The 27,480-nt window shown below is 39.3% G+C and overlaps 2 protein-coding genes across 2 annotated transcripts in view; one reads left to right on the top strand and one right to left on the bottom strand.

The window, feature by feature from the left end:
* RFTN2 (raftlin family member 2) overlaps positions 1 to 9,730 on the top strand; it is a 66,583-nt gene extending 56,853 nt beyond the window's left edge. The window contains exon 9 of the mRNA XM_045806398.2: positions 8,404 to 9,730. Coding sequence (XP_045662354.1) covers positions 8,404 to 8,676 — 273 coding nt within the window. The 3' untranslated portion in view covers positions 8,677 to 9,730. The remainder of the gene's footprint in view (positions 1 to 8,403) is intronic.
* The window catches only part of MARS2 (methionyl-tRNA synthetase 2, mitochondrial), a 91,874-nt gene extending 68,788 nt beyond the window's left edge, over positions 1 to 23,086 (bottom strand). The window contains exons 1-2 of the mRNA XM_045806394.2: positions 22,879 to 23,086; positions 21,082 to 21,148 (exon numbers count right to left, since the gene is read on the bottom strand). The gene's annotated coding sequence lies outside the window, so the exon portion shown is untranslated. The remainder of the gene's footprint in view (positions 1 to 21,081; positions 21,149 to 22,878) is intronic.
* Positions 23,087 to 27,480: the final 4,394 nt, after the last annotated feature.

Raw genomic sequence — 27,480 nt, 5'->3', positions numbered from 1 at the left:
AATGCAATCCCTGTCAAAATACCATCAACATTTTTCACAGAACTGGAACAAGCAATCCTAAAATTTGTATGGAACCAGAAAAGAACTCAAATAGCCAAAGGAATGTTGAAAAAGAAAACCAAAGCTGGTGACATCACAATTCCGGACTTCAAGCTCTATGACAAAGCTATAATCATCAAGACAGTATGGTACTGGCACAAAAACAGACACATAGATCAATGGAACAGAACAGAGAAGCCAGAAATGGACCCTCAACTCTATGGCAACTCATCTTCCACAAAGTAGGAAAGAATATCCAATGGAAAATTGACAGTCTCTTCAACAAATGGTGTTGGGAAGCTTGGACAGCCACATGCAGAAGAATGAAACTGAACCATTTTCTTACACCATACACAAAAATAGGCTCAAAATGCATGAATGACGTAAATGTGAGACAGGAATCCATCAAAATCCTGGAGGAGAACGCAGGCAGCAACCACTGCAACCTCAGGCCCAACAACTTCTTGCTAGACAGGTCTCCAAAGGCAAGGGAAACAAAGGCAAAAATGAACCATTGGGACTTCATCAAGATAAAAAGCTTTTGCACAGCAAAGGAAACAGTCAACAAAACTGAAAGGCAACCCATAGAATGGGAGAAGATATTTGCAAATGTCTTATCAGATAAAAGGCTAGTATCCAAAACCTATAAAGAACTTATCAAACTTAACACCCAAAGAACAAATAATCTAGTCAAGAAATGGGCAGAAGACATGAACAGACATTTCTCCAAAGAAGATATCCAAATGGCCAACAGACAAAAATGCAAATCAAAACCACAATGAGATACCACCTCACATCAGTCAGAATGGCTAAAATTAACAACTCAGGAAACAACAAATGTTGCTGAGGATGCCGATAAAGGGGAGCCCTCTTACACTGTTGGTGGGAATGCAAGCTGGTGTAGCCACTCTAGAAAACAATATGGAGGTTCCTTAAAAAGTTGAAAATAGAGCTACCCTACAACCCAGCAATTGCACTACCAGGTATTTACCCCAAAGATAAAAATGTAGTGTTCTGAAGGGGCATCTGCACCCCAATGTTTATAGCAGCAATGTCCACAATAGCCAAACTATGGAAAGAGCCCAAATGTTCACTGACAGATGAATGGATAAAGAAAATATGGTATATATATATACAATGGATACTACTCAGCCATCAAAAAAATGAAATCTTGCCATGTGCAATGACATGGATGGAGCTACAGAGTATCATGCTAAGTGAAAATAAGCCAGTCTCAGGGCGCCTGGGTGGCACAGCAGTTAAGCGTCTGCCTTTGGCTCAGGGCGTGATCCTGGCATTATGGGATCGAGCCCCACATCAGGCTCTTCCACTATGAGCCTGCTTCTTCCTCTCCCACTCCCCCTGCTTGTGTTACCTCTCTCGCTGGCTGTCTCTATCTCTGTCAAATAAATAAATAAAATCTTTAAAAAAGAAAAGAAAAGAAAAGAAAAGAAAAGAAAAGAAAAGAAAAGAAAAGAAAAGAAAAGAAAAGAAAGAAAAGAAAAGAAAAGAAAAGAAGCCAGTCAGAGAAAGACAATTATCATATGATCTCACTCACTTGGAATTTAAGAAACAAAACAGAGGATCACAGGGGAAGAGAGGGAAAAATAAAACAAGTCAGAGAGGGAGACAAACCATTGGAGACTCTTAATCATAGGAAACAGCATTGCTGGAGGGGAGGGGGTTGGGGGGATGGAGTAATTGGGTGATGGACATTAAGGAGGGCACGTGATATAATGACACTGGTTATTCTATAAACTGATGAATCACTGAATTCTACCTCTGAAACTAATAATACATTAAATGTAAATTAATTGAATTTAAAAAAACAATAAATCTTGCTCAAAAAAAAAAAAAGGACTGTCCTTGGGTAATGAAATTCTCATGAAGTAAAGGGTTAAAGCAGTGTCCTTTCTATCTTGTTCCTTTTATCTATTCTTATTTTTCTTTCTTTTGGAGGGACGCCTCTAAATGAATTCAAGGATGTGACATTCAGTAGGATAAGAGATTCCAACCAGGATTTTATCTCCATCTATAAATGTTCTCAACTTTCTCTTCCAAGATCTTTTCTTCTAAGATCTCTGGAATTCAAAAAAGAATTCCAAGATTCCTTTTTGTTTCTTTTGAAGACTCAAAACTAATCAAATTTTTTTATTACCTTAAGTCTCTATTTCAATTAAATTCTTCAGCCCATTTCCCTTTGATAATTATTTAAAAGAAATAAAGGTCATTTAAAAGTATTTAGTTTCCACTAACTCACCATTCAGTGGTGTTTTTAGGAGTAGAAAACAAAACATGAAAAGGATTCCAGGGGATGGGGTGCATGTGTGTGTGTGCGCGCACGCTCACATGTGCACGCACCCACATGCACACACAGTTTCTGCCACACTCTCCAATCCTCATATTCTCATCTATAAAGTTTGGACAATGTTAGTACTTACCACAGGGTTGTGAGGAGGACTCAGTTAGAATACATGTAGAGGGCTTAACACAGTGCCTGGTCATATGAAATGTTGCTTTTGTTTTCAATAGGAATGTTTTTCTTTCAATGCTAGATGATTAAACACTACAATAACTCTACGGAGAAATTGAAGAAGAATCTAGAAATTCCTAATGACCGTCCATTTTCTCCAGCTAAAAATTACCTTCAGCTAGTATGCAGGAATGTAGTGTATTAGTGTTTTTTGATTATCCAAAAAACATATATATGTGTATGTATATATATATATATATATGGCAAAATATTAACAAGTTTAGAATTAGGTAATGAGTATATGGTGTCTGTTGTACTATCCTTTAAACTTTCTGTCTACTTGAAATTTTTCATAATTAGAAAGTTGGGGGAAATTAAGCTAAAAAGCATTAGTCATCAATAATTTTTTCATTAGTTATTAATTAGTAACTAATTAATTACTAAGATGCTACACCAAAAAGGCTTTTAAGGAATGACTTAAATACAACAGAAGGGTCTCTCTTGTAATCGTCTAAAGATGGGGAGGCTCTCTAGGGTGGGGCAAGGCTCTGCTTCACGACTGGTCAGCTCTGCTGCCCTCAGTATTTGGCTTCCGCCCCTGGACCCAGGGCTGCTATCACATTTGTTGCTATGCCCAGCCAGCAAGAAGCAGGAAAGAGGAATTCCAGGCATGCTTCAAAGTCACATATTTCTTCTCGCATCCCATTGACCACAAGTGTCTGCGAGGGAGGCTGGGATATGCCATCTGGGCAACCACGTGGCTGGTGCCAGCGTGAAATAGCACATGGCCAGCTAAAAATCGCAAGCCATTGACAGGGAGTTTTGTTATTGAAAGAAAGATGGAGAATATAGGGAGACAGGAGTTTAAAGTTAATGGTTCCAATTTTAATTTACTTTTCTTCTTTAGAGTCGTTTTACATTCAAATAATATTCTTGTCTTTAAAATATATCTCCAAGTGAATGATTTCAGGAGGCAAAGGCTTCTCGGGCACATCTGTTGAATCATTTCTCTAACGCAAACTAAGAAGCAAAGAAGCAGCAGCCAGAAAAATGTTCTAAATTAGATCTTTTCCAAAGTAGCTATCATAAAATCATACGAATACTAAGAAATATTTAATGTACACATTAACTTCTTTCTTTACCTTCCAGTGAGACAATTATTAAACTGTGTTCTTCCTTTTTTAGTCATTTGAAGTTGATGTGAAATTACTTAAAAATCATAAAGGTCATACTTTACTCATTAACTGTTAATATCCTCGACTGAAGTCCGTGTGAAATCAAATCAGCTACTACTGTAAGCTGAGGATGTTGAGTATCTCAAAGAGCATTAAGTAAAAATCAAGATAAAGGCATTTTGCTTTTATATTTAATGAGGTTCTTCATCTAGGGAATGCTTTCCACCCAAAGCAAATGGGCTTTTTCCTGGTGTGAGCAGAAGAGGAAGAATGGTCCCTGCTGCCACAGGGCAAGGTTCAGAACGGAGGGGCGCCTGGGTGGCTCAGTCGTTAAGCGTCTGCCTTCGGCTCAGGGCGTGATCCTGGCGTTACGGGATCGAGCCCCACATCAGGCTCTTCCGCTGGGAGCCTGCTTCTTCCTCTCTCACTCCACCTCCTTGTGTTCCCTCTCTAGCTGGCTGTCTCTCTCTGTCAAATAAATAAAAAAAATCTTTAAAAAAAAAAAAAAGGTTCAGACTGGAGAACAGCTCTTTTCTAGGAGACCCATGCTATTACCTTATTGGTGTCCGTCCCTTACACCCCCAGGGAGGGACAGCCTATGTATGTAAGAGAGGTTATTGGCTTCTAGGTGGGAAGGATACTGGCATAGCTTATAACATCAAAAAAGAGCGAAAAGAACCCTCAGGTAACGACACCAGAGATTCAAGGTTGCCAGGACATTCTCTTTCATCTGTTTGTCTCAGCTTCTATGTGCATATGTGCAGCGGGCTTCTAATAAGGTGAGTGTGACCACCTCATCAAAAGAGCTGCTTATGGGGCGCCTGGGTGGCTCAGCCGTTAAGCATCTGCCTTTGGCTCTGGTCATGATCCCAGGGTTCTGGGATTGAGCCCCACATCTGGCTGCGTGCTCAGCAGGAAGCCTGCTTCTCCCTCTCACACTCCCCTTGCTTGTGTTCCTTCTCTCGCTGTTTCTCTCTGTCAAATAAATTAAATCTTAAAAAAAAAAAAAAAAAAAAAAGAGCTCCTTTGGGTGACTGGGTGCTTCAGTCATTTAAGCATCCAACTCTTGATTTTGGCTCAGGTCATAAGTTCAGGGTTCTGAGACTGAGCCCCACATTGGGCTCTGTGCTGGGCATGGGGCTTGTTTAAGACGCTCTCTCTCGGAGCACCTGGGTGGCTCAGTTGGTTAAGCGTCTGCTTTCAGCTCAGGTCGTGATCTCAGGGTCCTGGGATCGAGTCGAGTCCCATGTTGGGCTCCCATCTCAGCAGGGAGTCTGCGTCTTCCTCTGCCTCTCCACCCTGCTTGTGCTCTCTCTCACTCTCAAATAAATAAATAAAATCTTTAAGGAAAAAGATTCTCTCTCTCCCTCTCCCTCTGCCCTTCCCCACCCCCCCTCTCTTAAAAAAGAAAGAGCTTCTTTATCCTACAGTCCATATGGCAATCCCAGGGAAGGACCCTAGTTGGCTCTGATTAGGCCACATGCCCACACAGCAGCAGAGAAGAAAGTGGATAGGGAAGCTGGCTAGAAAGGTCGTCCACTACACCCTTTTCCTTCCCAGACTTGAGTGATTTTGACAAGCCCAAGCTGGGATGACCCAGGAACAAGTTCTATGAGCGAACAGGGGTGGTATCTCTCCACATTTCAAAACCTCTAACTCTTCCAAGCGGTACTAGAGTTACACTTCAGCTTGCAGTGGCTTCCTTATCCTCCCCCAAGCCTGAGACACATAAGGAAGAGAAGTCCTGAATGTCAACTCCAAGTTTTTACTGCTTTATAAAACGTATTTTTTTAAGCTCTTCTTCTACTCTGTCCATCATTAACACTTTCCAAGACAACACTATGTCTTACGATTGCTGGTTTCATTATTTCCTTTTTGTTTTTAAGACACTGACAGTGAAAAATGGAAGCCAGAATGGTAGGATACCCTAAATTCAACTGACTGGTCACTGAGTCTCATGTATTTGAAATGGGTCACTCATTTTTAGCAAATGAGAATGATTCTCAAAATTAATATATTTTATCAAGAATGGCATTAGATCTGCATCCAGATCTTGGTATAATTTCCTCCAATTTTATAGTGACATGATCAGAAAAAACCGAGAAGATATATGAATAAGCCTGGCCATGTATCATGGAAAATTCTCCTTACTGACACAGAGAAATATTCAAAATAGAGGGCTAAGTAGAAAAGTGCACTGTACACATCTATGTGTGCATATGCAAATACACGCATATTTAGGGAAAGAAACACTGTAAAATATGCCAAATTTTAACAGTGGTATCTCTGCAGGATAGGATTGTGGATGGGTTTTGCTTTTTTGTTTTTGTCAGATTTTCTACACTGAACGTGTATTATTTTTGTAACTGAAGGAAAAATGTATTTGGGAAACACACAAATCTTTGACCTTAAATCTACTCATATTTTTGCAGCTGTGGGTAATACAGTGTGCAAAGAATGAGATAAGATACTTGGGATCCAGTCTGAGACCAGCCATTCCCTGACCTTGGACAAATTCTGTCTTCCTTCTGGGCCTGCGTCCTACCTTTGTAGGATGAGGGGTTATAGTAGATGATCTCTCAGGACTGGTTGGGCTTCAGACTCCTACATTCTCAGTTATGAGAACATTGCAATTTGATCTGTCGGGGACGCAATAGCTATGCTGAAGATGTACTTATTAAGAGTCATATGGTAAAAAAGAAAAAGAAAATAGACTTACCATGCTAGGTACTCTGTCATCTTCTAATATTTGAAATTGACATTCGGTGGCTGCTCACTTATTAATACTTATCTAAAAGTAAATTACTAAGAATATATTATTCTGAATAACACCCACATTTTACTAAGAAAATTCTCATTGAGTATGTGAGAATTGGCCTCTACTGGCTGGCATACAATAAGGAATTTATTTAAAAATTTACATTTGGCCCTGTTGCTGTTGAGGAAGGAAAGATCCAGGCAGCCAAGTGCTCCCAGGCATCCCTGCCTTCCTATTTTCTCCCAGTCAACATTGAGAGGTCATTCAGGAGTGAATGCATTCTTTATGCACATGGTAAAGGGAGCCAGCAGTCAGGCTTGAGAAAGGAGCCCAGTCTGTCAGTACCCATCAGCCCTTCCTGCAGCCATAAGGCCATATCCTCACTGACCAGTGCCAGAGAGAATGTACCATTCTCAAATCCAGCACCCGAAGAATAAAGCTGTCAGTTTCCACTATTTGTATTAAATTCAATACTTCTGGTGAATGAGAATCAAAAGGAAAAGGATTTGAGGTCTGATATTTGCATTTGGTGAATACAAGGGGGCCAATGGAAGTGTCACCACCGCAGCTATGTCTGACTCAGGACCACGAAGGCTTTTGTTGAGGCAGGACCCGCTTGTTCCCTTGAACTTGCCCAAGGACTCCAATAACTCGGCCAAGACAAAGAACTTTCAACACACGCCTTTCTATGCAACATGCTGAGTGCTGCTTCTTCCTATACAAACAATGTCATAAACAGTGGTTACGTTCCATGGTAGCATATTAAATCTAATTTAATAAAGCTTTTGTTTGCTTTGTGTATTTGCCATGAAAGCTAATAGAAAATACTCCTGTATTTTATATACTACAGTTCAACAGACCTATGGGTTAACAAACTTTTATAAGACCAGCCTGGGCATCTGATCTCTACATTTTTTTTTCTAAGTTTTATCATTGTAGCTCTTGCATTTAGGAAAATACAATCCTAGTTCCTAACTAACATATAAACGAACTTCCAAGAAATAAACTCTCTGTAAATTGGGAAATTATTGTACTTTTTTGTTTATCTTTTTAAATTTTATCTTTATCTTTTTTTGTTTATCCTTGTTCAGATTTTTGTACCTAAGAGTATGGGATCATATTCTAAAATGTCACGTTATCAGTATTAAAGATGCCCTTGTAGGGAAATCTCCTCAGGAGTCTGAACATCCACCTGTTGAGTTGCTACCATTTTCTCCGAGATTTCCTTTTATTGATTTATATACCTTATTTGACTTGTTACCTTGGCAAAGACCATGTCCTCTTTACTCTGAACTGCACCAAGGACATTGTCAGCCCTCAGTAAGTATTTCACAGCAAAAACATCCACAGTTTATCAGAGAGTCTGCAGAAGGCGCTGCTCCAGTCTCTGAGCATTCCGACTTTGTCAGGCGGAAACGGTTCGTAGCAGGACAAGGAGAGTGGTCTGCTTGACCCAGGAACACACTCCAGCCATTCTTTCAATATAAACACGGTCAGAATTATTTGTGACTCCTCTGTGCAGTGTATTCCTACGTGAAATGGGTGTAAGGTGGCCGGTGAAGCACTTTTTCTGCTGTCTGGATCCCGACTAACACCAAGAAGAAAAATGGAACCTGTAATGTATTTCTACCCTACTTTGTTCCCCAAAGTATGATCTCAACAAGATTCTCTCTTGAGATACCACTGAGAGCCCAGACATGTACACAACCAACCTGTCAATGAGGAGAAGGATGGGCTAAGAAGCGACTAAGGGCTGTGAAACAGAGAGGGAGCTCATTCTTCCCTGGGAGGGCGGAGGGAATGTGAAGGGTGGCTCCGAGCTTGTCCTTGAACTTGAGCAGGATTTTGAAGAGAAGCAGGGAAAGGACATTTCGGACAGAATACAGTCTATGGTAGGTCAGAAGGACAGGAAAGCACCCATCTTTTTAACTCCTGGTTGCCAATCTCTTGTGTTTCAGAGGAAAGCCAGCCGGCATATAAGAGGTGAGGACAGGAACAAAGTCACCAGCAGGAGCATTGGATTGGACACAGCCACATCACAACCGGCAGAGAGCAGAAACCTGACTGAGGAGCGCCTGCTCTCTCCTTCGAGAGAGTGTTGGACGAAGGAGAGGCGGCCCACGCAGTACAGCAGCTTCTCCGGGTTGAGCAGCAGTGACAGTGTCCTACGGGAATTAGACGACGGACCGTTTGACCAGGAAGACGGAGTAACTCAAGTCACTTGTATGTGAGCAATGAAGTAAAGCAACAGAAGGCCCTGTAAATAATTATTAAAATAATTGCCAACTGACTTTATTGCATTACTTTATCTGCATTTATGTTAATACTTTGAATTTTTCCAGACTCAGGCTTTCCTCTAATCTGCATAAACTTTGGCTCAACCGCCCAGACAAGGAAGAATAACCAACATATTTGTAAATTTAGAATCATGTTTACACTTCTCTCAACTAAAACATCTGTTTAAACAGATGTTTCATTAGGTTATTAACCAATAATCTACTTCAGTTTCTCATGAATGTACAAGATGTACTTTTTTTTCAGTTCCTGGTGAGAAGACTAAATATATCAACCAGTATTTTGCCTAATTAGAAAGTTCTCAGAAAGTCAGAATCTTACTTAAGGTAAAAAGGAATCTCTCTCTCTTTAAATTCTTCTCTTTCACATACATGTAAAGGGCAAATTAATGAAATACCTATTTCCTGAATATAACAATCCAAATTTTGTCTTTTTTAATGACATGTATATACAAAGCAAGCTCCTGTTTGTTAAAATATTCTTCAGAAACATCCTTTTTGTATGTCTTTGCTTTTAAAGAAAGGGTCACCATGTTACCAACCCCATCCTGACTCATCGAGCTTAAACTTTATTGCTTCAAATAGCCTAGAAATAGAGCTAAGGAGCATCCCTCAAAATTCAATATGAAAAGAACCCACAATCTCAACATTCAAAAACCTTAGTAAAATGAAAGAATTTTCTTCACTTTAAATTGCAAGAATAGAAAGGTACTACTCATAGCTCCATGTGTATGGAGACTGATCTGTTCCATTTCTGCTTTTCTTGCTCTGCTAATAGGGATGGCTTTGCCTTACCCAGCCTTTAATAGGTAAAGATTAAAACTCTACATAATAGAGGATTTTCATCTATCTATCAAAGGCTTACTTTGAAATGTGGGAATCTTCAAGTGAAACACAACCGACTTTGCCATTGATGCCTATCATCTATTTTTATTAGCATTGGTGTTGACATTATAAGATCATTTGAATAATAAAATGTCATTTGTTATTGGGCTATCGTTTTTTCTTTTAACACAAATGCTCATAATATGTTTTGTACATATGACAGATAATGTATTACATGTTATCAAATATATAGTGTAACTAAACACACTCTCCATGAAGTGTTGGTAAGATCAACATGGAATTACTCCACTTCTACCATGCAGAAGCATTACCTTTATAAGTATAAACAAACTGAAGAATATTTTGCTTAGTATTATTCTATGGAAATTGCTATCAACAATATTTGCAGAATTTTTTTGTTTTGATTTTGAGATGAACCTGAGTCCCATATTCAAGGATTGGTGAGTTTTGGGTAGAAACAAACATTATTTCTGGAGCCCACAAAATGCCCTGAGTTATGAAACATAGGGAACGTTCTCAGGTCAGTGATTCCAGTGCCAGGATCTACAAGAGACTCCTGTGTCATTTTTGTCAGCATACAGAAGAGATTTGAAGTATTAAAAACAGAGCTAGAAATTTCTATTTCTAATTTAAAGGAAAACTCAGGGATAGATCACTTAATTTTTTAAATTTGTGTTAAACATTTTTTTTTACAGTTTGCTTTTAAGTGTTATTTCTTCTTATTATAAAAACGTAGCTGTTACACCCTCAAAACCTATTTTATAAGCATTTACTCCTACAACTACCCTTAAGTTACAGTGAATAAATAATGACCAAGTGGTTCTAGAGCATCTTAAAAATAAATAAGTAGCTCTGAGTCTATTCTTTAAAAAAAAAAAAAGTAACAAAACTTGGACTCTATATGCCTAAGGAGTTAAATGTGACTAACCATTACCTACCAACTGTATATTTAGTTCTTTTCATAACACTATGTAATTCTAGGGGCCCTGTCATATGAATTACTAATACCTATAAATTATAATGAAAAAGTATTAGGATCATAGATGTGGGTATCAAGTTCTCCCATTTTCCTTGGTGCAGTATCTCCAGGACTTCTGTCTTAGGTCTTAATGATCACCTGTTAGTTCCTTCCCATTTGGATTGAATGTCACCCTGTTATCTTCCATGGGCAACATTTTACACCAACTCCCCAGAGAAATCACCTCTGAGCTGATGAGCAGCTCTATCAATGTCACAACAATTTGCTTCAGTATAAAGTAAATGAAAAAGATAAACGGGCTTTTAAGAACCTTCAGACACCCATAAAAGCAGGAAGCAGAGCTATAGTCAATCCAAATCACAACTATGGCCAAATTATTTATCAGGAGCAGGTGTTTATACATTTGAATATAAAGGTCCCAGATGTGTTTTCATTTCTTTCATTCTGGAAGAGCTGAGAAGTGATCTCCTTTTCCTAGCCTTTCCTCACTACCTTGATTCCTCACCACCATTCCTTCGGGAAGGACTGTGGCTCTTTCAGCATCAGGCTAAAAAAGATTTCCTTCTCTCAAATCCTCAGGGCCCCAGAGTACCCATGTATGGAAAGACTAATCAACTGAGAATTCATATGGAATAGGTACTCAAAGCAGAATGGAAAGGACAAAAAAAAAAAAAAAAAAAAAAAGAGTATCTATGAACTGAAAGAGCAATAGAAATTACCCAATCTGAACAAGAGAGAAATAGACTTAAAAAAAAAAAAAAAAGAACAGCCCCTTCAGGGTTTGGGGCTATAATAAAACAACAAAAGATGTAATATACTCCCATCATTAGAGTTCTGGGGGGAGGATTAGAGAAAGCAAATGGGGTGGCTGAAAATTCCCAAACCTGGTCAGAGCAAACTTACAGATTCAAGAAGGTGAAACTAATCTTTAGTGATGAAAATCAGAGTAGTGGCTTCTTCTGGGGTTGCGGGGGGTGGGGGGGGATGTTGACTTGGTCCATTCAGGCTGCTGTAACAGAACACCACAGACTGGGTGGCTTTTAAACAATAGAAATTTCCTTCTCACAGTTCTGAAGGCTCAAAGTCCAAGATCAAGATGTCCGCAGACTCAATGTCCGGTGAAAGCCTGCTTCCTTGTTCATAGATGGCTGTCGTCTTTTTTTTTTTTTTTTTTTTACTTAAATTCAATTTCATTAACAAATAGTGTATTATTAGTTTCAGAGGTAGAACTTAGTGATTCATCAGTTGCATATAACACCCAGTGCTCATTACATCAAGTCCCTCCTTAATCCCCATCACCCAATTACCCCATCCCCCCACCTCCCCGCCAGCAACCCTCAGTTTGTTTCCTATAATTAAGAGTCTCTTATGATTTGTCTCCCTCTCTGATTTTCTCTTATTTTACTTTTCCTTCCCTTCCCCTATGATCCTCTGTTTTGTTTCTTAAATGCCACATGAGTGAAATCATCTGATATTTGTCTTTCTCTGAATGACTTATTTCGCTTAGAATACACTCTAGTGCTATCCATGTAGTTGCAAATGTCAAGATTTCATTCTTTTTGATGGCTGAATAATATATATTATATATATATATATATAGAGAGAGAGAGAGAGAGAGAGAGAGAGCGTGCACTTTTTTATCCACTCATCTGTCAGTGGACACCTGGGCTCTTTCCACAGTTTGGCTATTGTGGACATTGCTGCTATAAACACTGGAATGCAGGTGCCCCTTTGAATGACTATGTCTGTGTCCTTTGGATAAATACTTAGTAGTGCCATCACTGGGTCAAAGGGTAGCTCTATTTTCAACTTTTTAAGGAACCTCCATACTGTTTTTCAGAGTGGCTGCACCAGCTTGCATTCCCACCAACAGTGTAAGAGGGTTCCCCTTTCTCAACATCCTCGCCAACATCTCGTCTTTCCTGAGTTGTTAATTTTAGCCATTCTGACTGATGTGAGGTGGTATCTCATTGTGGTTTTTGATTTGTATTTCCCTGATGCCGAGTGATATGGAGCATTTTTTCCATGTGTCTGTTGGCCATTTGGGTATGTTCTTTGGAGAAATGTCTGTTCATGTCTTTTGCCCATTTCTTGACTGGATTATTTGTTCTTTGGGTGTTGAGTTTGATAAGTTCTTTATAGATTTTGGATACTAGCCCTTTATCTGATAAGACATTTGCAAATATCTTCTCCCATTCTATGGGTTGCCTTTCAGTTTTGTCGACTGTTTCCTTTGCTGTGCAAAAGCTTTTTATCTTGATGAAGTCCCAACAGTTCATTTTTGCCTTTGTTTCCCTTGCCTTTGGAGACGTGTCTAGCAAGAAGTTGCTAGGCCTGAGGTCGCAGCGGTTGCTGCCTGTGTTCTCCTCCAGGATTTTGATGGATTCCTGTCTCACATTTAGGTCATTCATGCATTTTGAGCCTATTTTTGTGTATGGTGTAAGAAAATGGTTCAGTTTCATTCTTCTGCATGTGGCTGCCAAGCTTCCCAACACCATTTGTTGAAGAGACTGTCAATTTTCCATTGGATATTCTTTCCTACTTTGTGGAAGATGAGTTGCCATAGAGTTGAGGGTCCATTTCTGGCTTCTCTGTTCTGTTCCATTGATCTATGTGTCTGTTTTTGTGCCAGTACCATACTGTCTTGATGATTATAGCTTTGTCATAGAGCTTGAAGTCCGGAATTGTGATGTCACCAGCTTTGGTTTTCTTTTTCAACATTCATTTGGCTATTTGAGTTCTTTTCTGGTCCCATACAAATTTTAGGATTGCTTGTTCCAGTTCTGTGAAAAAATGTTGATGGTATTTTGACAGGGATTGCATTGAATGTATAGATTGCTCTAAGTAGCCTAGACATTTTAACAATATTTTTCTTCCAAGCCATGAGCATGGAATGTTTTTCCATTTCTTTGTGTCTTCCTCAATTTCTTTCATAAGAGTTCTATAGTTTTATAGTAGAGATCCTTTACCTCTTTGGTTAGGTTTATTCCTAGGTATCTTATGGTTTTGGGTGCAATTGTAAATGGGATCAACTCCTTAATTTATCTTTGTTCTATCTCATGTTAGTGTATAGAAATGCTACTGATTTCTGTGCATTGATTGTTATATCCTGCCAGTTTGCTGAATTCCTGTATGAGTTCTAGCAAATTTTGGGTGAAGTCTTTTGGGTTTCCACATAAAGTATCATGTCATCTGTAAAGAGTGAGAGTTGACTACTTCTTTGTGGATTCAGATCCCCTTTATTTCTTTTTGTTGTCTGACTGCTGAGGCTAGGACTTCTAGTACTATGTTGAACTACAGTAGATAGCTGTCTTCTTGCCATAACTTCACATGGTGGAAGAGGCAAGGGAGCTCTCAGGGCTCTCTTTTGTATGGGCATAAAGCCCATTCATAAGGGCTCCACCCTCATGACTTAATCAACTACCAAAGGCCCACCTCTCAACACCATCACACTGGGAATGAGGATTTCAACATTTGAACTTTCGGGAGACACAGACATTCAGCATATAGCAACTATAAAAGGCACACAGGGGAACTTTCTGTGGGGGATGAAATGTTCTGTAACTTTATTTGGTTGAAACACAAATAAAGGGTTGAAATAACGTAAGTGTAAACAATTGTCAAAACCCATTGAACTATATACTTAAGATAGGTACATTTTACTGTGTGTAAATTGTGTTTTAATAGAAGAAATACTGATTGGAGAATTACAGAGTTGTCAGGAGGACAAGAGAACCAAGCTCAATGCTAAGCTTCCAGGACAAAGTGCAAACCTACACAAGAAAACAAGCCTGTTGAGGCACCAAGGGCCACTGCCAGGAATCCAACTGTCCAGTTCACAGCTGCAACTTTTTTCAGGACCTTGCAGTTTCCAAACCCAAATGTTTCTGCTGACATCCTTTTCAGCAAAATGACTGCCCTTTGTTCAAAGTTCTTTCTCTCCTGACTTTCTTGTGAATCGGTGTCTCACATGGGTGAGCCTATGCTCAACTTGGGAAATGAGTCTTCTGGGTTCTACAGAATGCAGAATATGAGTATTATAGGTACTAGGCAGGCAGCACTCATCAGGCTCAAGATTCCCCAAACATAGCACACATGTTTATTTATGGTGTCAAGTCAAACTTTGACTGGACCCTAAGCAAATGATCAAAAGTTAATATCACCAGTAATGGAACAAATCAACATCCTGTGATTCCTGATATATGCTGAGAAGGACACAATATCATTTGTGGCACTCCTGGCAAAAAATGCACAGCCTGAATGAAATCATTAGGAAATGTTAGATGAACCCAAACATTCTATAAAACAACTGGCCTACATAGCTTTAAAAATGTCCAGGTTATAAAAGACAAAGGATATGAAAGACAAAGGACATGAAAGACAACAGGAACTGTTGATAACTAATTGCAATACATGACCTTGGGCTGTATCCTAGATGGAGAGGAGGGGTGGCTGGTATGTCAACAGGAAGTTATATAACATAACTGGGAGTATGGCCTGCTGATTAGATTATATTGTATCAATGTTAAATTTATTTTTAAAAAATTTTTAAATATTTTATTTATTTATCAGAGAGAGAGAGAAAATAAGAGCACGAGAGAGAGCACAAGCAGGGGGAACAGCAGGCAGAGGGAGAAGCAGGCTCCCCATTGAGCAAGGAGTCCAATGGGGGGCTCCATCCCAGGACCCTGAGCTCATGACCTGAGCCAAAGGCAGACGCTTAACTGACTGAGCCACCCAGGCACCCCACAAATAGTAGGTTTCAATGAGGTTTGCTATAAAGCAGCAAACGCATGACTTAGAACGTCTTGGTTCTGGGTCTCATTTTGGGACTGACACCTGGTATCATGGTGAGATAAAGCTTATCCTGTTCACCCACTTAGTTCAGGATCCTGCATAGTCTACCCAGAATTCTTACAGCATGTTTAAAGGACCCTTAAGGATATTAAAAATACTATAAAATAATTGTATTAAATCCTATAAGATTTTCTAACAAAAGATGCCAAGCCCTAAGGAAAGGAAGGAGACTAAAACTACTGAGTGGTTCATATTTCCCAGACCAGGGGATTTCGCATGTGCTGTCTCACCCTCACCACAATCACCTACAGTCGGGTTTATTCCAGTTCACAGATGAGGAAACTGAGATGCAGAAATTTACAGCAAATTGCTAATCATGCACAGCTTTGAAGGAGAGAAACTAGAATTCAGAACTTGGCTGGATTCCAAGTCCACTGATCATGGAGAAGTGATTAGATTCTCCAACTCAAAGCAGTATCTCTACTTCCAAGAATTTCCTTTGTCCCTTTCTATTCCCTGCATTTAATTAGGAGTCATTCAAGCTATAGAGGGAATCCAATGGATAATACCATAAAGTACCAACAGAAATACCGATTAATCTGCCAGATCTTTCCTCACCACTACTAAACTGTCTACAAATCAATGTTAACAGAGACCTAAACTCAGAAACCTCCCTTCATGTCTAACCTTTCCAACTCCCTCACAAAACATCAGGCCACAAAACATGAGATTGCCAGGATGGCAAGACACTTACGGAAAATCCACTCAACACTTTTGACTATTAGGAGGAAACTCAAGGAGGACATGTGAGTGGTCATTCCCTAGCAGTAAAAGAAAAAGAATGAAAAGAAACCTATTATTTATGAAATAGAAAAACAAACAAACAAACAAACAAGGAACAAATTAAAAAGGAGGTCACCACCTAGGAACATAGTTGAGAAGTAATGATAGACAAGATACTACTTGTCTTCAGTGCATCCTGTCTTTGCTAGCTGTGTAATATTAGACTAGTTGCTTAACGTCTCTGAGATTTAGTTATCTGTAATACTGACTTTATGGGGCAATACTGAGGATTGCACAAATACAGCCTCTGCTACATTTTATTGTTATATACCTAGATAGCAGCTTCAAAGGACAATCAGCTCTAGTAATACAGAGAACAAGTCGGGTTTTTTTTTAACTTCCTTCACCTATTAAGTCATTTCCCTGCAAAACATTATCTCAGTTGCTGAAAAAGATGTTCCAAAGCATGTACTAAGGCATAAAATGTCAATGACGCAAACCAATAAGAAATGTAAATCACGTTTTTTTTATTTTCTCATCAAAAATGGATTACTAAATAAAACAGTAAGGGGAATTAGAAGACTTGCCTGCATGGAAAGAAGTTTGAATGGACCAACGAGTTTCAATCAAGTGTTCACTGTGCCCTCCCAGTTAATCATTGCTGTCCCTGAGCCAGTAGACCTGATAGACATGTGGGAAATCAAGTCCAGGCTTTCCAACATAAGAATTTCTTTTGTTCGTTACGCAAAAAACTACTAAATACGTGTAATTTAATGGGCATGCTAAATCTTCAGGGATGAAGTTGTTTTCAAATGTGAATCGGCATCTCACATGGGTGAGCCCATGTTAAAGTTTCAAAAATGAGAACCACTCGCATCATTGTAATAGATGTTAGTACAGTGATTTTCTATTTCTTAAAGCATGTCTTTTAACTTCAGTAATTAATATAAAACCAAAACACACCAAACTTGGATATTTTATTTACATTTCCTTCTTCTTTCCCAGATTAGAGGCATAGTCTAATGTTTATACATATAAAAAGTAGGTTTTAACATCTCAGTATTTCTTCTTAACCATATATCATTCTTTTGAATTTGTTCTTCTGGGAAACCATGTGTGTCAAAATTTTTATTTTTTAATCCCCTCCAAAAGTATTAATTAAGATTCCATTTTTTTAAATGTCCAACTTTATGATACAGCCACAGTCTGACAGTCTATGTACGTCTCTCCCTTTCTTCCCGCATATTTATGTAAAGAGATACTGCCACAGACCCAGGTTAAGATGAATCAGATTCATCCCTTATTCCAAAATATCTTCCAAATGAATAAAAGATTTAAAAGTAAAAAACAAAACTATAAAAATACCAAAATAATATATGATCAAATACTTAAGGCCTAATTCAAAACCCAGACACCATGAAGGAAAAAACTATATAAATACCAAGACTAAATATTTACAACTTCCACCAGAAAAACACTCCATTAAAAACATCAAAAGGTAAACAAAAAACTGGAATCAAAAAGTGATCAAATGATAAAGGGCTAATATTCTAAATATACAAAGAGGTGTTAATAAAAAACAGATATATGGCCAAGTAGAAAAAACTGCCAACACCACAAATAGGTAGTTTTAAAAAACATTAATAACCAAAAAACAAGATGACTTCAACTTAATAATAAAAAACTGCGAAACACACACACACACACACACACACACACACACGCACAAGTCATTTTTCTTTTCACTGAGTTGGCAGAGTTTTAAAAGGATTGATAATACCCAGTGTGTAGTGGAGAGGAGCAGCCTTCTTGTGGAGTGACCAGAATAGCCTGGAAGATGCAGGCCCCAGGGATGGTGGGATAAAAAGACAGAAGGGGCCTGGGACACAGATGAAAGACTGGGAACTGCTGCACGAGTCTAGGACTGCTGACCTCTGATCTCGTTACAAAAAATAATAATAATAATAAATCTTATTTGGATAAGCCACTGCATTTCAACACATGCTGCCTAAGGCAATCGTACTCATACAAGGAGTAAAGCAGCGTTCCCAAGACGGTAGCAGCAATGCTCAGAAACATTGTGAGGCAGCACAGCAAAATGGAGAAGACTGGGCTTTGGAGCCGGGACTGAGTTCAGATCCTAGCCCTGCTACTTGCTCCTGTGGATGCTGAACAACTACTTTGAAGCTCAGTTTACTTGTATGTAGAAAGGGATAGCAACAAACAAATTAAGTGGTATGAAGATTAGGTGGATCGTGTGGGAATGTACCTACCACAGTTCCTGACACCAAGTCAGGTGCTCAATAAATTGAAGCCAATTTTTTTGTGTCTAATTTCAAGTTTTTGAAAAAGTTCCTTTTAGCGTGGTGAGTGAGATTACTCCTGGAAAACTCCAGATTAAAGAGAGGGCATCTTTAAAATGGGACTATCCACAAACATTTAAATATATTTCTATGTAGTTAAAAAAAAGCTTCACCACTACTTTACCAAGTATATTCGGTAGTTCACAGGATCTCCAGAAGAGCCAGAGACCCAGGATCGGCTGCTGAGTGACCGAGAGCAAATCATGTCTGCAGACAACCATGCTGGTATCACTCGGGGCACAGATGCTATTAAAGGCAGATATCTTTAATAGAAGATGGAGGAGAATATATTTTAAGAATGCTTTTTAGTTTTCAATGCAAAATTGAATGCCTTTGACAGGGATCAAGCCCTCCTCCCAAAACAGACCCCCTGTGAGAGGATGCAGGTTCGCTCACTCATCCACTCATTCACTTAACAAATACTTACTGACTCTCAGTCAGATGCCATGCTAGGGACTAGAGAACAAATAGGCAGCCTCGCCCTTATGGAATCAGTAGGCTAGCAGAGGAGAAAGACAGATGAATAATAATAGAAATAATTATATAATTGTAGTTGATGGAAAGAAAGAGTCTTACAGAAAGCAAAATTTGCGAGGAGAGCATCTAACAGACAAACCTAATATATTCAAGGCCAGGGAAGGCGTCCCTAAGCAAATGATATTGATAAATAATATTTCTAGTAATAGCATGTGTTTGTGTGATAAAATTATAAGCAGAGATTATTCTAAACACGAAGACCTATGAACTTTTCAGGGGTCCCAAAAAAGGTTTGAGACCAGTTAAAAAAATTAGGTGGCTCTAAAAATAATGAAAACTGCAAAACTAAAATATTTAATTAAATAGCTATAAAATATAAAATTTAACATTAGTTCCTTTCATACTCACAAGAATGTCCTTAATTTTGAAAATAATGTGTAGATTAGCTTTTCTCAATTCCAATGAATTCCAGAGACTATGTGATTATTGATGAGAAAACATAGCCAATTGTAAACTAAGTGACCAACAGAGAGCCCAATTCTTAAAATCAATTACAAAAAACTGTTCATATTTATATTTTTAAATGTAAAAATTACATTTAACGTGAAATGGGGTTACATTTTAATATATTTGGTCTTGTGCAGGGTAGACCATTACCTACAAAGATCTTAAAATTGTCTGACTTTAAGGTCTTAGCCAGCTCAGGGCACAGGATCTCAGACCATAAAAGCAGCAGACGGCTGTGTCAGGACCTGGGATTAGGGGGTACAGATGGGTCCTTAGCAGGAGATATAGGATGTTACAGGCACTGGACGAGAGTAGGCAATCGGGAACTCGCAGGATGAAACATTCTTCTCCCGTAGGTTGAGAGGACACTGACATCAAGAGAAATCTAGTCCTATCACCCTCCACCTGTCCTCCCATTCACCATCACTGCTACATTTCCAGGCCACATCTTTGACCGCTTTTCATACTCCATTCTGATTCTAGCTAAGTAATCATTTTTATTTCTGAGTGACTATACAATGAGCTCTGGGGTTACTGGTGAGTCCTTGAATCTTGCAAATGAGTGGAGTCTGAGAAGTGGCAGAGGTAATGATGCCTTCAATTTGGAGGGCCTGACAGCCAGAAAGACACCCTCGAGGGGCGTCTCCTTCTAAGAAGGCCCTCCCTTCTGACTCTTAACACCTCACTTCACATATTGGCCTTTTGTAATGTCCCAGAAATGTGACAGTCAGTATGGTCACATTCTACTTGCTATTACCTTGCTCAATCTGAGCTCTCCTGACAGGTTCTTCTCATAGTGATTGCTGTACATCTGGAACTGGTATTTAATTATAATAACAAAAACTCAGTCTTTACCCTTGCCCTACAAGTTGGCATCTTATTCAGAAATAGCAAACCTCATTCATTCCACCCATGATGTTCTTACCACCAAGCTCATTCTGCCACATACCGTACTATATTTCCCTTGCCCCAAGCAATACTTGAAAACTCCCTCTCCTCCTAATTCCCCTAAATCACCACAAGTTATTTTAAATCCTATTGTATTAACACATTTAACTATGATCAGATGTTCAAAATAACTATACATAAATATGCCACCAAAGAAAAATGACTGATAAATGGACAGGGTATGAATAAAGCTTAGAAAAAACTTCCTATTAATGTGAATAAGCAAAAAGGATATTTTAACAGAGGTTGTTGCCAAGACCTAGCCTCTTTAACTAGACGTGATAGGACATTAATATAAGCCAGGAGAGTAGTCCTCCCTTATCTGCAGGGGATACGTTCCAACACCTCCAGTGGATGCCTGAAATCATGGAGAGTACTGAACCCTACATAGCATATTGGTTTTTTCCTATGCCTATTACCTATGATAAAGTTTAACTTATCAATTAGGCATAGCAAGAGATGAACAACAATTACTAAAACAAAGATAACAATACACTATAATGAAAGTTATGTGAATGGAGTCTCCTCTTGCACTGTCAGCAGCCTTCTGGTGATGATGTGATATGATAAAATATCTACATAAGGAGATGAAGTGAGGTGACTAACACAGGCGCTGTGACGCAGCGTTAGGCTACTACTGACCTTCTGAAGATCCAGCAGAAGGAGAAGCATCTGCTTCCAGACCGCAGTTGACCACAGGGAACTCAAACTGCAGAAAGCGAAACCACAGATAAGAGGGGACTACTGTATTATAACACACAACTGGTATGTTACTTAGTGAATTTTTGTAACTTTATAAAGGCAATTTTCACAAGTAACACTAGAATGTAGAATTGAAAAACTATATATTTTAAGATATCCTGAACTTACTTAGGGAGAAATTGAAAATCTATAGTTAAAGATGCACTTTTCCATAACTTATTCCTCTACTTTGAAGGTCAAAGACATCACGGGTTCTTTCTTCTCCAGAAATTTCATTTTTTGGTGCCCAGAAACTGTGCTGTTTACGTAGCTGTTATCTAGAGCTTATTTTATAATTTACTTTCAAGATCATAAATACGGTCCTGAAAATGCTTCATCCATTTACCTAACTAGACAGATACAAATGTCTTTTTGCCAGAAAAAAAGGCTTCTTTTAAGGGAAGCCATTCATGAAATATGTCTTCTGCATTAATAGCTTACAATATCTCAGTTTATTCACTCAACTGGACCTAGATTATCATAGACTGAATTTTTGAAGGGTGACGATTTGAAATTCTGTACTTTATATTAAATCACTTGATACAGAAACAGAGAAGGCTATAGCCAAGTGACAACACCTGCAATGAGCAATTCTGACTGAAAGCACATCCGGGTCTAACTTTCAATATCCATCAGGTTAGTGCTTGGTTGTACAGGAAGCCCTGGGGAAGAATGGGTACCTTGTGAAGCTTTTGGCATACTCATAAATTAGCTAGTGAAAGCTGAAGGCAAATGGGATTTTAGCCAGTTGATGGCTGACCTATTTTTAATTTAGAATTGTAAGCAGGAGAAGGGGCTGTTTATAATCAGCCAAAATCACAGGAGTGATTAAGATATGCCCTAGAAATAAATCAGAAGTTTTGGAAGTCCCCAGACATCCCCACTATTTAGTGTACTACACTCTAAAGACTCTATTAGATGGAAAGATTTCACACAACTCCCAACCTCTAACCTGCTCCCAGAAACTAGGATAACGACTCCACTGTTAAGCTCTGCCTCCAAGAAGCACTTTGCAGCGCAACTAGAGAATCCTACCTAAAATGCGAGTTCACTTGGGTGCTTTAAGAACGGAGATTACTGGGGAGGAGTCCAGGATGGTGCAGAAGTAGGAGACCTTAATTTTGTCTGGTCCCAGGAATTCAGCTAGATAGCTATCAAATCATTCTCAGAGATCTAAGTAAAGAATAGTTGCAACCCTACAAATAGAAAAGCGACCACTTTCTGCAAGGTAGGAGGTGCAGAGAAGTGAACCTGAGGTGATAAATGGGAAGAGAGAGCATGGGGGGAGGGGCTATCGGCAAATGCTAGAGCAGCGGAGCACAAAATTGGAACTTCTGGAAGTCTGCTCCAGGAAGGGATGTTGCTCAGGAGGCTAAGTGTGTGGGGGGGTGGAACCCTCCCTGGGACAGTGTGGTCTCAGGATCCTCGTGGTCACAGGAAGACCGGGGGTGCCTGAGGGCAGCAGAGCTCCCAGGTATCGTAGCAGGGAAGCCGGCTGCAAAGAGTGAGCCCAGGAGTGGGCTCTCAGCTCGGGGTGGCCATAAACCATGATCTGCAGCCCCGTCGGGCCACTGCTCTCTGAGCAGGGGACCAGCAAGTGACAGAACCGGGGAGACCCCCTTCCTCCCCAGGAGGAGCAGTGCGGGAGTGTGCCACAGGAGTCTGCAGGGACTGGAGACTCAAAATGGGGTCGGATACCTGAGATAGAAACGCTCGGTCACAGGCCGGGTGAGCACAGAGTGCGGACAGAGACCAGGGAGACTGGAGTGATTGACTGCTTTTCTCTGAGGGTGCACTGAGGAGCGGGACCCTGAGCTCTCGGCTCGGCCGCCAGAGATCAGGAGGCTGCCATTTTCATTCTCATCCACTAAAGCTGCGCAGAAAGCCTTCAAGGAACAAAAGCTACGGAGAGCAAACTGGGCAGATGACTTAGCCCGGCCCCCGCGCAAGGGCGGAGCAATCCCAACGGGCAAAGACACCTGAGAATCAGCGCAACAGCCCCCTCCCCCAGAAGATCAGCAAGAACATCCAGCCAAGACCGAGTTTACCGATCAATGAGAAGTGCCAAACTCCCACGTTAGGGAAGCACTTAGAATTCATGGCTTTTCCCCATGATTCTTTAGTCTTTCAACTTTTTAAAAAAAATTTTTTTCTTTCCTTTTTCAACCACTTTATCAACTTGTTTTAAATATTTTCATTTTTACAGTTACATTCTATCCCTTCACAGTATTTAATCTTATTTTTTTTGTGTGTTAAGCTTTTCTTTCTTTACCATTTTGGGATGCAGTTTCTTTTAACAGACCAAATTACAACCAAAATCTAATGTATGGTTCTGTTCTATTCACCTATACTTTACAGGTATTCTCTTTTTTGTTGTTTGTCTTCCTTTTTTTTGTTTCCTTTTTGTTTTTTTTTTTTTGTTTTAAGTCTTTTTAAATTTTCATCTTTACAGTTACATTCTATCTTTTCAATGTATTTAATTTTTTGTATATATTTTTCTTTCTTTACTGTTTTGAGATGTAGTTTCTTCTATCAAACTGACCAAAATACATTCAGGAGATAGTGTATTGCTCTGTTCTGTTCACCTGTCTGTTTACATCCCTTCCTTTTTTTTTTGTTGCCGGCTTTTTTTTCTTGTTTATTTTTTTCTTGTCTTTTAATTTCTATTTTTACAGTTACATTCTATCCTTTCATTGTATTTAATTTTATTTTTGTACATACAAGTTTTTTTTCTTTACAATTTTGGGAACTAGTTTTCAAAAAAAACAGGCCAAAATACACACAGAATCCAGTATACTGCTTTATTCTGCTCATCTGATTATATTCTTTTTTTTCCCCCTGGTCTTCAGGGGTCTCTTCTGATTTGTTTAGTGTTGATTTCTATGGGGTCATTGTTGCCATTTTGGTATTTTGTTCTCTCATTCATCTATTCTTCTCTAGACAGAAAGACAAGATGGGAAAACTCACCTCAAAAAAGAGAACAAGAGGCAGTACTGACTGCCGGAGACCTAATCAGTATGGATATAAGATGTCGGAACTAGAGTTCAGAATAACAATTACAAAGATACTAGCTGGGCTTGAAAAAAGCATAGAAGACACTAGAGAATCCCTTTCTGGAGAAATAAAAGAACTAAAATTTAACCAAGTCGAAATCAAAAAAGCTATTAAATAGATAAAATTAAAAAAAAAAAGGAGGCTCTAACTGCTAGGATAAATGAGGCAGAAGAGAGAATTAGTGATAAAGAAGACAAAATGATGGAGAATAAAGATGAGAAAAAGAGAAATAAACAATTACTGGACCACGAGGGGAGAATTTGAGAGATAAGTGATACCATTAAGCAAAACAATATTAGAATAAATGGATCCCAAAACAAGGGGGGGCCAGAAGGTATATTAGAGCAAATTAAAGCAGAGAACTTCTCTAACCTGGGGAAGGAAACAGGAGTCAAAATCCGGGAGGCACAGAAAACCTCACTCAAAATCAATAAAAACAGACCAACACCCTGACATATAACAGTAAAACTTGCAAATCTCAGAAACAAAGAGTAAATTCTGAAAGCTGCTCGGGACAAGAGATCTCTAACCTGCAAGGGTAGAAACAGTAGATTGGCAGAAGACCTATCCACAGTGACCTGCCAGGCCAGAAGCGGCCAGCATGATACACTCAGGGTGCTAAATGAGAAAACTATGCAGCCAAGAATACTTTATCCAGCTAGGATGTCATTCAAAATAGGAGAGATAAAAAGCTTTCAGGACAAAGAGAAACTAAAAGAATTTGTGATCACCAAACCAGCCCTGCAAGAAATATTAAAAGGGATCCTTTGAGCAAGAAGAGAGCCCAAAAGTAACAAAGACCAGAAAGGAACAGAGACAATATACAGAAACAGTGACTTTACAGTTAATACCATGGCACTAAATTTATATCTTTCAATAGTTACTCTGAATGTAAATGGGCTAAATGTCCAAATCAAAAGACACAGGGTATCAGATTGGATAAAAAAGCAAGACGCATCAATATGCTGTCTGCAAGAGATTCATTTTAGACCTAAAGACACCTCCAGATGGAAAGCAAGAGGGTGGAAAACTATTTATCATGCTAACGGACATCAAAAGAAAACTGGGTTGGCAATGCTTCTATCCGAAAAAATAGATTTTAAACCAAAGACAGTAATAAAAGACGAGGAAGGACACTATATCTATATAGTATCCACTATAAGAAAACGGTCTAACCAACAAGAAGATCTAACAATTACAAATATTTATGCCTGTAACATGGGAGCAGCCAATTATACAAGCTAATTAATAACAAAATTAAAGAAGTACATCAATAATAATACAATAGTAGGGGACTTTAAGACCCCTCTCACTGCAATGGACAGATCATCTAAGCAGAAGTCAACAAGGAAATAAGGGCTTTGAATGACACGCTGGACCAGATGGACTTCTCAGATATATTCAGCATATTTCATCCTCAAGCAACAGAATACACATTCTTCTCGAGTGCACATGGAACATTCTCCAGAACAGATCACATACTGGGTCACAAATCAGGTCTCAATTGGTACCAAAAGACTGGGATCATTCCCTGCATATTTTTGGACCACAATGCTTTGAAACTGGAACTCAATCACAAGAGGAAATTTGGAAAGCAATCAAATACATGGAGGCTAAAGAGCATCCTACTAGAGAATGAATGGGTCAAACAAAGAATTTAAAAAGTTCATGGAAAGAAATGAAAATGAAAACACAACTGTTCAAAATCTTTGGGATGCAGCTAAGGCGGTCCTAAGAGGGAAGTTTATTTCAATACAAGCCTTTCTCAAGAAACAAGAAAGGTCTCAGATACACAACCTAACCTCACACCTACAGGAGCTGGAGAAAGACAGCAAATAAAGCCTAAACCCAGCAGGAGAAGAGAAATAATAAAGATTAGAGCAGAAATCAATGAACTAGAGGGGCGCCTGGGTGGCACAGCGGTTAAGCGTCTGCCTTTGGCTCAGGGCGTGATCCCGGCGTTGTGGGATCGAGCCCCACATCAGGCTCTTCTGCTGGGAGCCTGCTTCTTCCTCTCCCGCTCCCCCTGCTTGTGTTTCCTCTCTTGCTGGCTGTCTCTATCTCTGTCAAATAAATAAATAAAATCTTAAAAAAAAAAAAAAATCTCCCAACAAACAAGAGCCCAGGGCCGGATGGCTTCCCAGGAATTCTATCATGCATTTAAAGAAGAATACGTACCTATTCTTCTGAAGCGGTTTCAAAAAATAGAAATGGAAGGAAAACTTCCCAACTCTTTCTATGAGGCCAGCATGACCTTGATCCCAAAACCAGACAAAGATCCCACCAAAAAGGAGAATTAACAGATCATTAACAGACTGATGAACATGATGCAAAAATTCTCACCAAGATACTTGCCAACAGGATCCAACATTACATTAAAGGGACGATTCACCACAACCTAGTGGGATTTATTCCTGGGCTGCAAGGGTGGTTCAACAGGCGCAAGTCAATGTGATATATACTACACTAATAAAAGAAAGGACAAGAACCATACGATCCTCTCAATAGATGCAGAAAAAGCATTTGACAAGGTACAGCATCCTTTCTTGATTAAAACTCTGCACAGTGTAGGGATAGAGGGAACATACCTCAATATCATAAAAGCCATCGCCAAAAAGCCCACAGTGAATATCATTCTCAATGGGGAAAAACTGACAGCTTTTCCCCTAAGGTCAGGAACACAGCAGGGATGTCCACTATCACCACTGCTGTTCAACACAGTACTAGAAGTCCTAGCCTCAGCAATCAGACAACAAAAACAAAGAAAGGGCATCTGAATCCGCAAAGAAGTCAACTCTCACTCTTCGCAGATGACATGAAACTCTATGTGGAAAACCCAAAAGACTCCACCCCAAAATTGCTAGAACTCATACTCAGGAATTCAGCAAAGTGGCGGGATATAAAATCAATGCACAGAAATCATTTGCATTTCTATACACTGACAATGAGACAGAAGAAAGAGAAATTAAGAAGTCGATACCATTTACAATTGCACCCAAAACCATGAGGTACCTAGGAATAAACCTAACCAAAGAGGCAAAGGATCTGTGCTCAGAAAACTATAGAGGGACATCTGGGTGACTCAGTCGGTTGGTTAAGCATCTGGCTTCAGCTCAGGTCATGATCCCAGGGTCCTGGGATAGAGTCCTGGATTGGGCTCCCTGCTCAGTGGGGAGTCTGCTTGTCCCTCTCCCTCTGCCCCTCTCCCCTGTTCATTCTAATAAAAATTTTTTTTAAAAAAAATCC

Source organism: Ursus americanus, chromosome 1 (assembly GCF_024610735.1).
Source record: "Ursus americanus isolate L20-20 chromosome 1, mUrsAme1.1.p, whole genome shotgun sequence".
Classification (NCBI taxonomy): Eukaryota; Metazoa; Chordata; class Mammalia; order Carnivora; family Ursidae; genus Ursus; species Ursus americanus.
The sequence above is the reverse complement of the archived record's forward strand: the minus strand, read 5'-3'. Positions and strand labels throughout refer to the sequence as shown.